The following is a 17,532-nucleotide window of genomic DNA, read 5'->3' as shown; positions in this document are numbered from 1 at the left end:
GGAGGACGTGAGTTTTGCAGCCATCGTAGAACTTCATAAATGGTGAGTGAAAAAAATTCAACATTAATTTCTCAAGAAAACGTTTCGTTTATCAACGAAATATTAAGATGAGAGTGATCTATCGGTGAAGAAAAAAAAAACAAAAAAAAAAAACAAAAAAAAAGAGAGAAAAAGAAAAAGAAAACACGAAGAAAAAAGTAGAATCATTAGACAACAGAATCTGTATGATAAGTCAAACTTTTTAGTGACAAGTTATTGTTTCTCGTTTGGTTATCTGTCGGCGATAAGTTAAATGATAAAAAGAGAAAAAGATAGAGAGAGAGAGAGAGAGAGTCCCTCGCGCGATTATTATCCCAGGTAATCAAATTTCGCATTTTAACGAACGATCAAAATTGGTAAATCCTAAAACGAGTCTCCCTTCCGCGAATCAGAGAGAGAGAGAGAGAGAGAGAGAAAGAGAGGTCAGCCGAGGTGATCGTAGGCGTTCATTATTTTTCCCACACGTTCGCGTGCGAACTTTTTATTGGTTATAAAGAGGTACGAAAAGTTAGGACCGTGAGGAAGGAGAAGTACCGAAATGCAAATGGTGCTTCGTCGAGACGCCTCACTGGAATTATATCATTACTTCTCTACATCGTACTCCCCCTTCCACCGTTCAAACGTTCAACGTTCGTTTTCGGGGTTCAGCAATACGGTTCAGCTACGGTTTTATTTTTTATTTTGTCCTTTTCTTTTCTTCGTTTCTCTTTGTAGATTTTTTCTTTCTTCTTTCTTTTTCTTCCTTTTCTAAAATAAGGAAATAAATTAAGACGTAATGGGCTTAATAAGACTTCGAGAGGATAGCATTTCCCCTCTCCACTCTTCTCTCCCCGCCTCTGGCCCTCTCTCCACCCACCCCATGTGTCCTTAGGTACCATGTAACTAATGACGGCGTTTGCACATTTTATGCCATGTCCCTGGCGAACAGCCGAGGGTGGTAGTGGTAGTAATGGTGGTGGTTGTGACGTTGGTGTTTGCAGATGTTACGGAGAAGAGGGGAGTGAAGAAGTGGTCATATCCCACCTTACCTCACCCTACCCCCGGCCCCATTCCTCATCTCCATCCTCATCCCCCATATCCTAAGAGTACCAAGAGAAGAGAGATCGAAAAGACCCCAAATGGGATCTTCCTTCGACGATAAACGCATCGTTTTCTTCTTTCGTTTTCATAACTCCGTCTTTATTGCTCGTTCGTTATATCTTCCTACAGGTCAAACTGCGATAACTTTTTATATCGATGTAATTGCCTAACAAACAAAGGAAACGTTCCAACTGCAACGATATCTTTGTAATTTGTAATTAAATTTATTTTATATCTAATTGAATTCATTATCGAATTAAATCGAATTCTGCAAATGTATACATATACATATATACATATATATATATATATATGGCGAGGATTTAGACGTATCAATTATTTTTCTTCTCATCGTTATATATATATATATATATATATATATATATATATATAAACACACTCACACACATATATTTTATATGTGTGTGTACGGATTAGTTTTTTCTTTTTTTTTTTTTTTTTTATAATCTTTGATTTTAAAAACTTCGAAAGATTTTGAAAAACAGAAAGAATGAAAGACAAAGGAAATGAAAGATAGAAAGGTATATAGAAATGATCTTTCAAAAATCTCGACAAAAGAGGGAAAAAAAAAGGAGAAAGAATGTATAGAGTTTATAAGCACGGAAGGATGAAGTGAGATAAGAAGCTTGCGCGCGCGCCCGCGCGTGAGAGAGAGAGAGAGATTTACTTTGAGAAGGACGTCGTAATGAGAAGTCGTAGAGGAGGAGGAGGAGGAGAAGGAGGAGGAGGAGGAGGAGGAGGAAGAAAAAAAAAAGAACGAGATAGTAGAAGAAAGAGAAAGAGAGTCGAAGTGGCGGCAGCCTTCGCCAGATACGACGTGGATCCATTGCAGAAGGTGGATGCTGGGATACACCACTGGGTATACGGGAGGCCGTGCAGCGGTGTAAATGCAATCAAGAAGGCCTCAATTAGACCGTCACGCCGTACATCCTTCATCTCTGGAGTCCCGGCACTGCCATCCACTGCCTCTTTCTCTCTCTCTCTCTCTCTCTCTCTCTCTCTCTCTCTCTCTCTCGGACTGTCCCTTTTTTTTGCTATATCTTCTTTTATTCTTTTATTTTCTTTCCTGTAGTTAATACTACCACTACCATTTACATTTTTCTACTTTCTGCCTCGTATTTTTTTCCCCCCTCTTTCGTTGAGTCAACTTTTTTTTTTTTTTATTCTTTTCTTCTTGTTTTTCCTTTTTGGCCTTTTTTTCTTTTACTCTTCTTTTTTCTTCTTCTTATATTAAAATAGAATCATCCAGATATATATATATTCGACTATTAATATATTTAATAATAATGTTTTCTATAATATCTTTAATAATTCGAAATCGATTATATATGTATATGTATATATCCATACAGACATTTTTATTTATTTTGAAACACATCAAATATGTGTGTGTGTGTGTGTCTGTATACATGTATATCATATATCAATCGTTCGATTAAATTCACTTGAAGAACCAGTTTAATAGCAGCTGATCTATCACGATCCATTTGAAAATTCATTCGACCATTTCTCTTCGAGAAACGTTGAATTACAAGAAATGTCAACTGTTTTGACACTTTGGAAAAATTTTTTTTCCTTTCTTGTAGTTTTTGTTTTTTTCTTTTTTTTTTTTTTTTTGTTTTTTTTTTCTTTTCTATCACTTTCTTCAAATACCATTTATAAGAAAAATCTTGACGAATTATATCGTATTGTGTATCTTAGACCGCATAAAGTTTCGTATTAAATATACCCACCCACATACACGTTACGAAATATCCGACGATATTATCTTCGTAAACGATTTTACAACGTCCTCTAATAATATAGTTATTATAATTTTCTCGCAATATTATTACGTTAGTCAATAAAGATTTTATAAAGGCTCATCTTCCTACTATAGTCATTATTATAATTTTCTCGCAAAATTACGTTAATCGATTTCAATTCGTTTCGAATGAATACCCATATAGACGTGTACTAAAACGTAATACCTACATACGTCTATATTGAATCTATAAATTTATTTACATATATATATATATATATATATATATATATATATGTGTGTGTGTGTGTGTGTGTGTGTGTGTGTATAAAAATTATACATATGTAGATATTTATGTAACTCACGTAGGACATAAGTAAAGACGTCTGCCATTAAATATACACGCATTTCATTAGAAACTAAGCTAACTTTTCCTTTCCCTGATATTATTTAATGTTAGCTTGTCGTGACGGGTAATCCGATATATTGCACTTTTATCCAACAACATCGTAATGCACTTAACTCGTGTGTCACTTTTCATTGGATAACCGATTTGTCCAGCTTCAGAGTCTTTTTAATCGATTTATGCAATAATCGATCACGTATCGTTACGAAAGGGTAAGCCTAAATTACAAGTATTTTAACTCTCCTTTTCTCTCTCTCTCTTTTTCTCTCTTTTTCTCTCTTTCTTTTTCTCTCTTTTTTCCTACTCTTTCAATATTACTAATTAGCTGACACACACGCGCGCGCGCGCACACACACACACACATAGAGACAGAGAGAGAGAGAGAGAGAGAGAGAGAGAGAGAGGTCCGACGAAACGACCATAACAATAAGCGACCTATACAAGGTTACCAAATGACATCAATGACAAGGGCAGCCTCCTACGCAAAAGACTAAAATCTTTTTAATTCAAAGCGAAGCTTTTTCTTTCATGATAACGAGGTATATTATTTATAAACATTATGGAGTCATCCTTTTTTTTTTTTTGTTTTTTTTTTTTATTTAATTTTATTAAACGCGTCTTTTGAGAAATCGAGATACCGAGTTTTTTTTTTATGCTAAAAATTCATTCTATATATATTGTTATATAAATTATTTCATATTATACTAGCTATGTTGAATGCATCATTAAAAATTCGAGATTTCGTTGAATCGTAATTTTTGTTAATTTTCTTGCAAGATTTATCGTTTCTAAACATTATAGTTAGTTAACACTTCGATGCAATTCTTGGGCGTAAAAAGAGAAATTTTTTTATTATTAAATGTAATTTTTGTAGAATTTCATTAGATCGTATGTTAGACGTATTCGTTTCTTATTTTTTCAAATTAATTATTTCTCGTCAATTGACATTTCGAGGATTTTGGAAAGAAAGAAATAGAGAGAAAAAAAAAAAATAAATAAATAAATAAAAATTATTCTTCGAATATTTCAAATGTTTTATATTTATTTAAATTTATTATATTTAATATATTTTATTATATTTTATAATATTTAATATAATTTATTATACTTTATATTTAATTGGTATAAGGTTAAATGAAATGACACTACCATACTCGTGATTCGTTGTCATTTTTATTCACTGCAAAGAGAGGATAGACAGGTTTAATAGGGTTTAAGTACAATTTACACACACATCGACGTAATGTTTCGATGAAAAGTATGATTGGAAAAGTAGATTAGAGAAAGGAAAAAGGAAAAAAATTAAGATAAACTGAAAGAAAATAAAATAAAAAAAGGAAAAAGAAAAAAAGTAACAAAGGAGAAAAATATTTCGCAATGACAACAAACAATGTTCGTAGAATTTTTGAATAGAAGTGATCTAATAAAAAGACCATTCACCTTTTATAATTGCGTGTGAATGCTTTCGTTCGTAATTTTAAGCAATTGCAATTTGCTTCGTTAAAAATAATACATACATTAATCTTGTTAAACTATTTACAAAAGTAGTTTATGTTGAACTAAGGGGGATGATAAAAAAAAAAAAAAAGAAAGGAATACCAGAAAAGAATAAAGAAACGATTAGATTAATCGTAAAAATCTATCGTGTCTTATGACAATTCGTAAAGAGAGAGTACTACTTACATTAGTATGTACTATGTATATATATATATATATATATATACATATATATATATATGTATATATATATGTATATGTATGTATGTATGTATATATAAACAACGTGTGTGGTATATAAATATTATTATTGATTTCTTTTGCATTTTTTTTATTCTTTTTTTTTTTTTTTTTTTCTTTTATTTTTCCATTTAAAAACGACTCCTAACTCTAGCGTGTCGTAAATGTCATAATGGATATTTCAAAATTGCGCGCGTTTGCAACGTTCGTGTTACGTTTGATCGAGCTAACGAGAAAAATAAAAAAGATACAAAAAGAAAAAAAAAAGAGAGAGAGAGAGAGAGAGAGAGAAATAAGAAACGAAAAATAATAAGAAAAAAGAGAGAGAGAAAAAAAAAGAAGAAACATAGCGAAATTTCTCGATGACGATGACCGACGAAAATTTTCTTTTCTTTTCCCCCGAAGAAATAAGTTTTACGTAAATCTGTCGTTTTTGCTTTTATTTTTATCTCGTGTAGAGAGAGAAAAAAAAATAGGAAAAAAAAAAAAAATTAATAAAATGCAAACGCTGTTTACATCGTAGAATCATCGTGTCGAGAATTTTTGCGGACGGATGATTGTCGATCTTTTTTTTTTTTTTTTCTAATGATCGAAAAAAAAATATATATATGTATATTGTATAATATTTAATATATAATATATATATATATATATAATATTTATTTCTTCCTTTCTTTCGAATTAATTATTTTCCTTTAACTTTTGTTTTCGTTTCTTTTTCTTTTTTTTTTAATTAAAAAAAAAAAAATTTTTTTGTTTATTATTATTTCTTTTTTGTTTTTCTTTCGTTAATACGAAACATCGACGAAGATTCTATCTCTTATATCTTTATTGTTCCGATGAAGCCTCGCGTTGAGAATCGCTTTGGGAGAAAGCATTTGGTTCGTCAAAATTTTCTCACAATTCTATTGACAACGATATCACATTTGTTTTCACAATGAGAATGTCGTGATCTTTCGATTGGAATCGATAATAATTAATTTAAGTTCAAATTAGTATATCGTGAACTACGCAAGAAGAGCAGGCGACAGTTCGTAAAATCAATAAAAATTCATTATGTTTGAGGTAATGACTTCGGACGAATGCAAACGAATAATTTTTCTTGATCCCACGAATTGTCAACGTAGAACAGAATAAACTAAATCGAACGATAAGGCAAAAGTCGTTGAAAATAATTCTGAAGTAAATTCCATGATCAATTGGAGTTTCGATGAATTTTTAAAATTTCGATGAAATAAAAAAGAAGAAACGTTAATTGGAAAATTGTACGAGCGCAAAAATTCGATCATAAAGGACTCGTTGAAAAATTAGAAAGATAGAATTACCACGTATATTTCTAATCGACAATTAGGGATGAAGATTGAAATATTCGTTGGATTAATCGAAAGTATTTAACGTCGTATCTTGGCTTTGTTAAATTTCATTAATAAATTGGAAAAGTTTTCCTTTGAACTTTTTCTTTTTTCTAATCATCTTTCTTTCTCTTTTTTGTTCCTTTAAAAATTTTTTTTCTCTTTCTTGCTTAAATTAAAAAAAAAAAAAAAAAAGAAATGTACCATCCTTGGTTATCTTCGAACGACATTCGGTAATCCTCAGGCAATGGTATAAAGATACTCTTAAATTACGTTTAAAAGAAGAATGAACGATTCTCATCACGAGATTTAATATATGAATCTCTTTTGATATATCGAACGAGTTTCTGAGCAGTTTTGCAAAGTCTAAAGCAACAATGTATTAACCAATGAAAATTTTTGTGATTTAATTTAAACGACGTATGTAAATACAATGTTACTTTTGTTTAGATGTTACTTTTTTTTAGGAACATCGAAAATCATCGAAATCGTTCGATGAGAAATATCGTACGGTGTTTGAGTCGTTGTTATCGGGGAAAATGTTATATAACCGATCAAAAAATTCGTACAAAAGAGAACTCCTCATTATATCGTATCGTCGAACGACATTAACATCTTCAGTTTATATATATATATATATTTATTTATTTATTTATTTATTTATTTATTTATTAATTTATTTTCTCTACCGGGTACGGTAGACACTCTCGATGTTTTATCGTTCCTACCTCGCGTCGTCATTGTCACTAAATTATTATTATTTAACTCGTGACTATAATCGTCATCGATTCCCCTTGATTAATATTATTATCGAGGCACACGTCGATCGTTTAACGTTGTCATCGTCGTCATCGTCGTCGTTGAACAAGTAAATATTATAAAGGCACCATCTTCAGCTAATGAGATCACCATTTTTCCTGAGCATTTCAAGATGGAGCTCGTATTCTCGTGCTTTCAATCTTAGAGACGCAATGCTGTTGGTTCTCCTATCGATGTCCGGTAAACCAACGCTACCAGTCGGTGAACTTTGTGGCGAGCTAGCTGTAGGCGGTGCTTGAGGAACCACCGATGGATGAGACATAGTTATCGGCGGTGCTGGTTGAGGTGGTGGTGGTGCCGGTGGTGGTGGTGTAGAGCCCCGAACGAGTTTAGGCCTTTGTGCGGCAGATATATTTGCCAATAGGCTTTGAAACGATGCCGCAGACGTATATGGTAATGGCATGCCCGGTGGTAACAATGGAGGTGGAGCTCGATGATAAGGATGAGTAGTATATGCTCCAGGAAGGACAGGTCCATGGCCCAAAGGTGGATAACGAAAAGCATCAAACGGTTTACGAAGAGCAAAGCTACCCAAATGGGCAAACGGATTCGGTAATGTTGGTGCCACGACAGCGGACGGCGGGGGTGCTCCCGATCCAAGATAAGGATTATACGGATGTGCTTGTGGACCAACTTTTTCCTGTTTTCGCCATTTTGCTCGACGATTTTGAAACCAAACCTGAAACACAGATCGTAATGGTGGACGCACATAAGTGTTTGTGTTTCAAAAATAAAAAAAAATAAAATGAAATGAGAAAATAATGGAAGAAGGAGAGAAGAAAAGAAACAATGATTTATCATAAATCATGTGTCAACGAATGTAACTATACCATCCATTTTTTCTTTTTTCTTTGATGATTAATTGTGATGACGGTGATGGTGGTGGTAAAATAGGGGCTAACTGAATCGTCATGAAACGATTCGAATCTTTCAACGAACTCGCGTCGTATACTTCGATTCCGGGTCAGAATGGCGGATTGATACCTTTACTTGGAAGTCGTTGACGACCCCCGAGAGATCGAATTCCGGTTAGAGTGACGCATCTCAACCTTTTTCAGGAAGGCGGCAGCGTATCATTATCCGGCGGTCTTCCGACCGAACGGAAGGCTGCTTCGAGGCAAAGAGAAGATCTTTGCTATCTCTCTCTCTCTCTCTCTCTCTCTCTTATCCTCTTTCTATCCTTCTTACTCCTATTTCAACCATCATCTTACCATCCATCCTTTTCTCCTATCTAAATTTGTACCTTTCTCTTTGAAATATCCAAACCAGATCCAAGATTCGTTGTTCAACGAATCGATGAAAAAACAAAAAGAAAGAGAAAGAAATTTTTTTCATACGATCATCTGTCCTTCTTATTTTTACCGATAGAAAAGAGATAGAGAGAGAGAGAGAGAGAGAGAGAGAGAGAGAGAGAACATTTGCGTATTTAGTATCGAATTATTCAATGCGATTTAAGATTTAATTTTTAAACATCGAAATGATCTCGCGTTAAATTAACGATTCCGACTTGAATTCACATCCGTACTCTATGTATCGAAATTAAAAAATAAAATTTAACAATACTTCGTAATAAGGATTATAGACTATCTTAGAGACGATATATATCGGCTTTGAAAGTTTTCCAAAAAAATATCTTACATCCATATATCAACGTCCTTTCATTTTTAATATTATATCTAATTGGAAAAAAAAAAAAAAAAACTTAAACAATACTTCATTTTATTATTCGATACTTTTAATATTTTTTTTACTTTTGTCTTTCATTCTTTCACATAAAACTGCATAACACTTCGCGATAAAATGATATAAAAGAAAAAGAAAAAGAGATAAAGAAACGTAAAAAAAAATCTTCATCATTTTTAAAGAGAAGCATATCTATTTTAATAGTTTGATATAATTACGTCAAATTTTTTTTTTTTTTTTTTTTTTTTTTTTTTTTTTTTTTTAACAGAAATATATTAATTTTCGATTGAAAACAAAAATTCGAATTATTCCTTCTTTCTTTTTTTTTTTTTTTCTATCAAATTAATTTCGTACGGTAAACATTGTTTTATGACAAAATCGACAGATATCCGGTCGATTTGAAATCGTGAGTTTATTTGAAAAAGGATAAAAAAGAAGAGACAGAGACAGAGAAAGAGAGAGAGAGAGAGAGAGAGACAGAGAAAGAGAAAATATCTTCGTTGGCGGTACTTGCTTCGTTTTGAACGCATTCCATCGCGGAGGTTCCTCGAAGAGTCGAGTTCCGATCGGTTCAATGGAAGTGTCTCTCTCTTTCTCTCTCTTTTTCTCTCTTTCTCTCTCTCTCTCTCTCTCTCTCTCTCTTTCTCTCTTCCTTTAGCTGTTAGCACTCATTTCGTCCCTTTCTCAAAGCTCCTCCCTGCCCTTTCCCCCACCTCTTCTTACTCTCACTGTTTCTTCGTACACGAGGGAGGCAAAGGGACAGACCAATCGTCCCGTTCGGTTGTTGGGTCGATTTTCTTTCGTGTCCTCGCGACGACTATAGTAGAACGATACACACACACACACACATAATATATACAATCGTTGGTAGCATACTTTGTTTTTTCGTATAACGATTACGATAAGTAAAAAACGACGAACCGAACAAGATGCGACGTTTTATAAAAACATACTCGAAAACTTTTCATTCCATAGATTTCTCTTTCTCTCTCCCTCTCTCTCTCTCTCTCTCTCTCTCTCTCTCTTTTTCTCGCATCTTTCACATCGTTTAACCCGTTTTCGTGACAATACAAAATAATACCGATGCAATTTAACTTATTCGATCAGTCGAATCTCGAAATTGGCTTCTAGTCAGAGATGAAGCTATTTGTAAGAGGAGACGAGTCTCGTGAGAAAACAAAAATAAAAAAAAAAAAAAAGAAAGAAAATAATAAAGAAAGAAGGAAAGAAAAAAAAATAACAAGAAGTATCGTATAACTCTGTCTCTCTCTCTCTCTCTCTCTCTTTTTTTCTCTGTTTCTGTTTCTGTCTCTTGCACTCTAACGACTCGATTTTGAGAATCAAAAAAATACAAGATGTGGGTATCTAGTCCCGTAATACGTTTTTGTTGTGTTAGCATATCATTCGAATTAAGCAAAGTAAGATAGAAAGAGACAGGAGTTAGACTCGATGACTTAGCAATTTCTTCTTCTTCTTCTTCTTCTTCCTCCTCTTATTTTTCTTTCTTCTGAACCTTTTCAACCTGATCGACTCGTTTCTCTGAGAGATCGCGTTGATCGTTCGCATTGGTAGCAAGAGAGAAATTATTCATTATTAAATCGAGCATATTTATAATATCAGATATAGTAATAATAATAATAATAATAATAATAATAATAATAATAATAATAATAATAATAATAATAACAATAATAATAATAATAATAATAATAATAATAATAGTAGCAGTAGTAGTATTGAAGATAAAAAAAAAAACAAAAAAGAGAGAAAGAAAATAATGAACAAGTACTAACTATAATAGTTTGTAATGAACGTTTGTAAACCAGTTAAAAGGGAGGTATCTCTTTCTCTCTCTCTTTTATTTAACGGATTATAAATTATAGAGTTTGCGTATCTGGAACGCTAACGCGTACGTCCGGATAATCACCGATCGTTCGATCGTTCGAACGAACGAACAAGCTGGAAAAACGGAGGCGGACAGAGGAAGAAAGAAAAAAGATAGAAAGAGAGAGAGAAATAGAGAGAGAGAGAGAGAGAGAGAGAGAGAAAGAGAGAAAGAGAGAGAGAGGGAGAGAGTGAAAGAGGGAAAGAGAGAGGAAGAGAACCGAGTACGTGTGGTTTACGTTGAGTCGGTCAAGATCATAGAGGAACTATACGTCTCGTCAGGAGATGGAAAGAGAAAGAGGGTTGGGAAGGGTAAAGGGTGGCTAGGGACCCCCCACAGTGAGTAGGATTGGGCCCCCAGCAGGGCGCTAAACATTCTGAGCTCGCGCGGGGCTTTTAAAACAAAAACGCAATCACCGAGGCCGCCGGAACCTAGTCGTTTCGTGCTTAATCGTACCGCATTAATTACATGGACAGAAAGAGAGAGAGAGAGAGAGAGAGAGAGAGAGAGAGAGAGAGAGAGAGAGAGAGAAAGAGACTCAGGAATATCTACTCTATCTCTCCCACTTCCCTTTCCCCTTCCCCTGTTTGTAACAACTTCGAGACTACGTCGGTAACTTCCTATCGCGACGCACAGATATATACTCCTTCTCATCTTTCGAATTCGAAAATAATAATATTCTACGATAGAGATGAAATTAAATTGACTGAAATATCGACTGACGTATTCTCCGCATCGTACGCGGCATCATCCTTTATATGCATCATTCCCATCGTCTCTTACACGCCCTCCACCAGACATCGACCCCCTCTCCCCCGACCCCGCTACGAGGATGATACCAAGTCGTAAACTTTAATGGCTATATGACTCGAAGGGTGAATTTTTCCTCGGGATATGGTATTATTTAATTATATTATTGTGAATAATTATTATTGTTAATATAATTATATAATCAAATTAATTATATTATATATATATATATTAATAAAAAAAAATATATATATATATATATATATATATATATATGAATGAATGAGAGAAGAGAGAATGGGCAATTAAATAAAAGTGAGCGCTTAAAACGCGATAGAAAATAGGAAAAAAATGTGAGAGAAAAAAAGAGAAAAAAGAAGAAGAAGAAGAAGAAGAAGAAAAAAAAGGAATAACACCATAACACCTCGTTTCTAATCGTTTACGCACGGTACAACTAATTATTGCGTTTGGTCTTATTTGTTTTTCTTTCTTTCTTTCTTTTTTTTTTCCCTCTTGAACAAAGAGTGACGTAATCCCCTTCCTAGTGGAAACCGCACGCGCCGAGACCGACGGCTACGGTTATCCGCAAGCATCCGCTTGGGCCAGATTCGTAATTCGATTTGCACTTTTACGTAACTCAGAAGGAGCCGAGTTAATAAGAGAGAGATAGAAAGAGAGAGAGAGAGAGAGAGGGAGGATGGGGAGTGCGGGGATGAATCAAGGATATACTATTATCGCAACGGATAAGAAAGGAAGTGAAAAATTTCATTTTGGAATTTGAATTCTGTTGTTTATTCTTTTTTATTTTTTGGTTCTTGTTTTTTCGTTCCATTCGATTAGCTCATATTCAATATATCTTTATATTTATTTCGAGTCGATCGAAAAAGGAAAAGGTGAACAAGAAAGAGAGAGAGAGAGAGAGAGAGAGAGAGAGAGAGATTCAAGCAGATAGAAAAAAATAAATATTAATTTACTGTCGATGAAACGCGTTTCAAAAAGTCTGGCGGGGAAGCCAAAAAAGAGAAAGAGAAATATGACGGACAAGGGGAAAAAAAAAAGAATGCGCACAAAGAAAGAAAAAGAAAAGAAAAAAGAAAAGAGAAAAAAGAAACAAAAAGAAAGAAAAACAAACAAGAGAAAAAGGATCAGAAAATAAATGAGCGGAGAGAAAAATAAGTTTATATTTCGCGCGCTAGTAATTCGCGTGGGAGTTACGAAGCGAGAGAGCCCACGCGAATAATCATGTAAGAAGTCATTATACTTCTGCTCGAGGACGAGAAACACCTTTTCCTTGGTGAGTCGAACTTATGGTTAGTGCATACGTACGAACATATGTATGCATGTACGTATGTATGTATGTATTCATGTACGTATGTATTTTTTTATGTATGTATGTATATACGAGAGAGATTTAAACGTGTGTGCATTCTATCCATTCAGAGATTCCTGAAAATGATTAACGCAGCTGTGAGCCGTGGTACCGTGTCATTTACGTTGAACAGTGGTTCTCATCGCTACATAATACATATATATTATATATTATATATACAGATAGATAGATAGACAAATAGATAAATAGATATATTATATATATATAGTATATTATATATAGCATATATATATAGCATGGATCATTTGATAGCCTTCGATTTTTCTATATACTTTTTTATATACGTATGTACGTTCTCTTAGGATAAGGAATACACGTGTAAGACCTGTCAGATGTACCGTAAAAACAAAGAAAAAAAAAATATAATAAATATATATATGTGTGTGTGTGTGTGTGTGTGTATATATATATATATAATATCTGTATGAGGAAGAAAGAAGGAAAGAAAAAAAAGAAAACAAAAACAAAACTATTAGAGAGTAGCGGGGAGGTGTAGGGTGGGGGGTGAGAGAGAGAGAGAGAGAAAAAGATATATGCAAAGAAATGAAACGGAAAGTCGAAGTGTGGCGTCGAAAGGAGTCGGAAAAAGGGGGCAAGTAAATACCGGGAATAAATTAAACTAATTGAGCAAATTAGCTGGTCGTTCACGCAACGAGTAAACACGTTTTCCCTTTCTTTCTCTCTCTCTCTCTCTCTCTCTCTCTTTTTCTTTCTTTTTCTCACGACAGTTAAAGAGTGTCATTGATGTAAGAAAAGGATTCGTGCTTTTCCTATGCCATTCCTATAATCATTTGTTAAATGTTCCAACAGTTGAATTTAAATTGTATAAAAATTTCAATTATTTGCGTTTGAATGTGTTATTCAATATTAGAGATAACATATCATTTATTAAAGTTATTAAGCAGAATAGTATACGTAATTCCATTGAATCGTTCAACGGAAAACAACGTCATGTAAATCTCGCGGAAATTTATGTAATCTATTTGCCACTAGGCGAATTAATAGTCCTTCCCGGTAAGACACGACACAAAAGGAACTTTTATCATAGTTCGCGATCGCGTGTTCTTAGGTAGGCGCGAGTAAATCTACAAATTAGTTTGTGCGCGTGTACGTTTATGTAGTCATATATATATATATATATATATATATATATATATATATATACATATATTCATATATACGTATTTATACGTACGTATACTTAATGGAAATAGTCGCGCGATGAACTCGCGTCAGTTAAGTTATTTCCTCGCATAATTCTAACTCTAACTCTCACGCGGCAAGACAAACGCAATCTGGTACGTACTTACGTACTATTGATTAGATAGGTGCGATTAGGAACGAAACGAAATGTCAAAAGCTTTTCGAAATGATCGAATCCAATTCTTGTAACTTTGAATTAGAATTTCTTTTTCTTATTATTCTTTTTTTTTTTCTTTTATTTTTTTTATTTTTTTTTTTTTTAATTCAAATTCTACGAGTTCCCTTCGTATTCTTCGTTCGTAAAAAAAATTACCGATGTATTTTTTCTTTTCTTTTCCATTGGTATTTTATCACATGTTATTTAGAAGATTAGAAGCGTGTATATATGTATATATGTATATATATATATTGATTCGACTAACCTGTATCCTTGCTTCTGTCAGGCCGATCTTCATAGCGAGTTCTTCTCTGAAAAGAAGAGAAAAAAAAACAAGATAAAAGGATGTAGATACACGTGATCATTCGAGTAAAACGATTAATTATTGTCAAGGAGAGAAGAGGATCGAATTAAAATCCATTAAGTCGGGTAAGAAATTTTCTATAATAGTCACTCTCAAGATAATCATCGATTCGTCTTAAAATACAAGACTAATATTAACGATCAATATATATATATATATATATATATATATATATATATATTATATATATATATATATATATATATATATATTATATATATATATATATATTATATATATTATATATATATATATTATATGTATATATGTAATTCAAAGTTCCTATAAATATTTGATTACTTTATATACACTTTGACGCATATATGAAAGTTGATTATTTAGCAAGATAGGAAAAAAAGAAGAAAAAAAAAAAGAGAGAGAGAGAAAAAACATAACGAAACATGCGTTAGAAACGAGGGCAAAACGATGAATTGCCGATCTGACCTCATAACACATCCGTGAGAAGATTATGGAAATTGCCGTGACCGGTATAACGAGCTAATCGCTCGTAAAGAGAGACAGAGATACAAAGACATAGACAAACAAACAGATAAACAGAGCGAGAGATAGAAAGAGAGAGAGAGAGAGAGAGGGAGAGAGAGGGAGAGAGAGATAGAAAGAAAAAAAAGCAAAAAATGAACAGTATGGCATTATCGTCATCGATTATGATCAGGCACTTACGCATTAGATTAATTTACTTTATATCCGTGTGAATGATAGGATCGTTATCGGTATTCACCTATCGATTAATTGCATTATCGTTTAACATCATTACGCATTATTTTCAATTCAATTTTACGCTTTCCTCATCCCCCACCCCCTCTTTCGTTTACCTTCCTCCTCCGCTTCGCTATTCCCATTAGTAATGATTAAATAAGTAAGTAAAATAAGAACTACTCGATCTTTTCGTGCGTCGTTGAGATGAGACTAAGACTATTAATATCCATTAGAGTAACCAGAGCCAAACAAATTTCCATTCCAATTTTACCAGCGAGATAAGATCTTCTTGGTTCGTATAAATCCGTAATTATGGGTAATATGTGTATATAAAATATATATATATATATATATGTATGTATATATGTATGTATATAATTAACGCGATGAAATGTGACGGATTTAAAGTGGTCATCGAGTTTATCCTGTTATAGATACCACGCAAATAATTATGAATCCATGATATTCATCATCATCATCATCATCATTATCATCATCGTCGTCATCGTCATCGTCATCGTTATCATTTTTTTCTTTTTCTTTTTTTCCATTTTCTTTTTCTTCATTTTTTTTCTTCTTCTTATTATTATTATTCTTACTCCTATTCGTCATTCTCTTTATAAGAAATAACAACAAAAGGACATCGTTGAAGATAGAATAGAAGAAACATTAATCCTACGTGAGAACGAATCGTTCTCACCGTGAATCGTTTCCTCCTCTTATCGCCTTCCACGTAATCGCAAAGAATTACGTTCTTATAATGGCGTCTAGATAGTTTGAACGTTGTTAGAGTAAAATGTTCGTATCTCTATAGAGTTTCTAAAAATAATATATCCACCTTTCACTTGTTGCGAGAGATCGTTGAGAGTCTTTCTCTCTCTCTCTCTCTCTCTCTCTCTTTTTCTCTCTCTGTTCATCTATCTATCTATCTATCTATTTATCTATCTATCTATCTATCTATCTATCCGTGTTCTTCCAAAAACGATTACGACGATTCTTTCTTAATATATGACATTTGGAGGAAGAAAAAGGAATAAATAAAAAATCGTAAGAGAGTCTAATGTATCCGGAAATATAAGAAAGAAAGAAAGAAAGGGAGGAAGCAAGAAGAGAGATAGCAAAAAAAAAGGAATAGAGAAAGAGGGGTGGGGGGAGGGAAAGGGAAAAAGAAAAAAGAAAGAAATGAGACCCCGGGTAAGTTTGGATTCACGAAAACTGGAAGATCATCGACGGGGGCAAGTCGATCACAGCGAGACACCCTAAGGGGCTATTCCCTCTCATCATTCCGCACGCAAATTACACAGATGTTCCACGAAATCGCGAAGAAATCTCGGTTATTACGGGCGCACACAGAAGCGCTACCGATTCCCTCTCGAAATCTCTCTCGTGCTTAGGGAAACACACGCCCGGGCCGAAAGAAGATTTCGGGCAAATGCTGTCGAAATTACAGGTATATCAGGACCTTTTTCTCGTGCCCCGAAGATCCTCTCTCTCTCTCTCTCTCTCCTCCTTGATTTGCCAAGGTCGAGGAGATAGGGTAAGGGGAATGAATCAAAAAGAAAAAAAAGGAAGGAGCAAACAAAACAGAACAAAATAAGAAAAAAGAAAGAAAGAAAGAAAGAAAGAAAGATCGATCGAACGACGGAATCGATATTTTTTCTTCACCTCGACGTTTATTCATCTATGTCCATTAAAAAAATTTTCTCGAAAAAAGAAAAAGAAAAAGAAATAGAAAAGCACGATCGAATGCGTTTCACGTTACGTGTAATTTCGATATCTGTTGATATCTAAAATAGACAAGTGTTAGAAAAATTTTTAAGTATTATTAGAAATTGAGGAAAATTCAAGTGGGCATGTGTAATCGTATAAATAATGAAATTGTGAATTATATGTGCGTGCGTGTCTCTCTCTCTCTCTCTCTCTCTCTGTGTAAGAAAGAGAAAGAGAGAGAGAGAGAGAGAGAGATAAAAAGAGAGAATCCAAAGCACAGGCATTGGCTCCTTTCTCAATAAGGCTAGTTCGAGCGCGATCGTAATTACGATAACAACGACTTAATAGGATTTAATTTTCCTTATCTCCATGTAAGTGCGCGCACTCGAAAATCCTTGAAACGATTCCGCGAGAGTTGCGTTCATCGAAGTTGCGTTACGGGAACGATATCGATTATCCTTTAGCCTTCTCCAGA

General features: G+C 33.6%; 1 protein-coding gene across 2 annotated transcripts in view; it reads right to left on the bottom strand.

Annotated features, from left to right (window-relative positions):
* Positions 1-6,551: 6,551 nt before the first annotated feature.
* LOC124425399 (homeobox protein aristaless-like) overlaps positions 6,552-17,532 on the bottom strand; it is a 138,618-nt gene continuing 127,637 nt past the window's right edge. For both annotated transcript variants that reach the window (XM_046965686.1, XM_046965685.1), the window contains exons 4-5: positions 14,532-14,577; positions 6,552-7,877 (exon numbers count right to left, since the gene is read on the bottom strand). In XM_046965686.1, coding sequence (XP_046821642.1) covers positions 7,272-7,877; positions 14,532-14,577 — 652 coding nt within the window. In that variant the 3' untranslated portion in view covers positions 6,552-7,271. The remainder of the gene's footprint in view (positions 7,878-14,531; positions 14,578-17,532) is intronic.

The sequence above is a fragment of the Vespa crabro genome, chromosome 7 (genome assembly GCF_910589235.1).
Source record: "Vespa crabro chromosome 7, iyVesCrab1.2, whole genome shotgun sequence".
Lineage (NCBI taxonomy): Eukaryota > Metazoa > Arthropoda > Insecta > Hymenoptera > Vespidae > Vespa > Vespa crabro.
The sequence above is the reverse complement of the archived record's forward strand: the minus strand, read 5'-3'. Positions and strand labels throughout refer to the sequence as shown.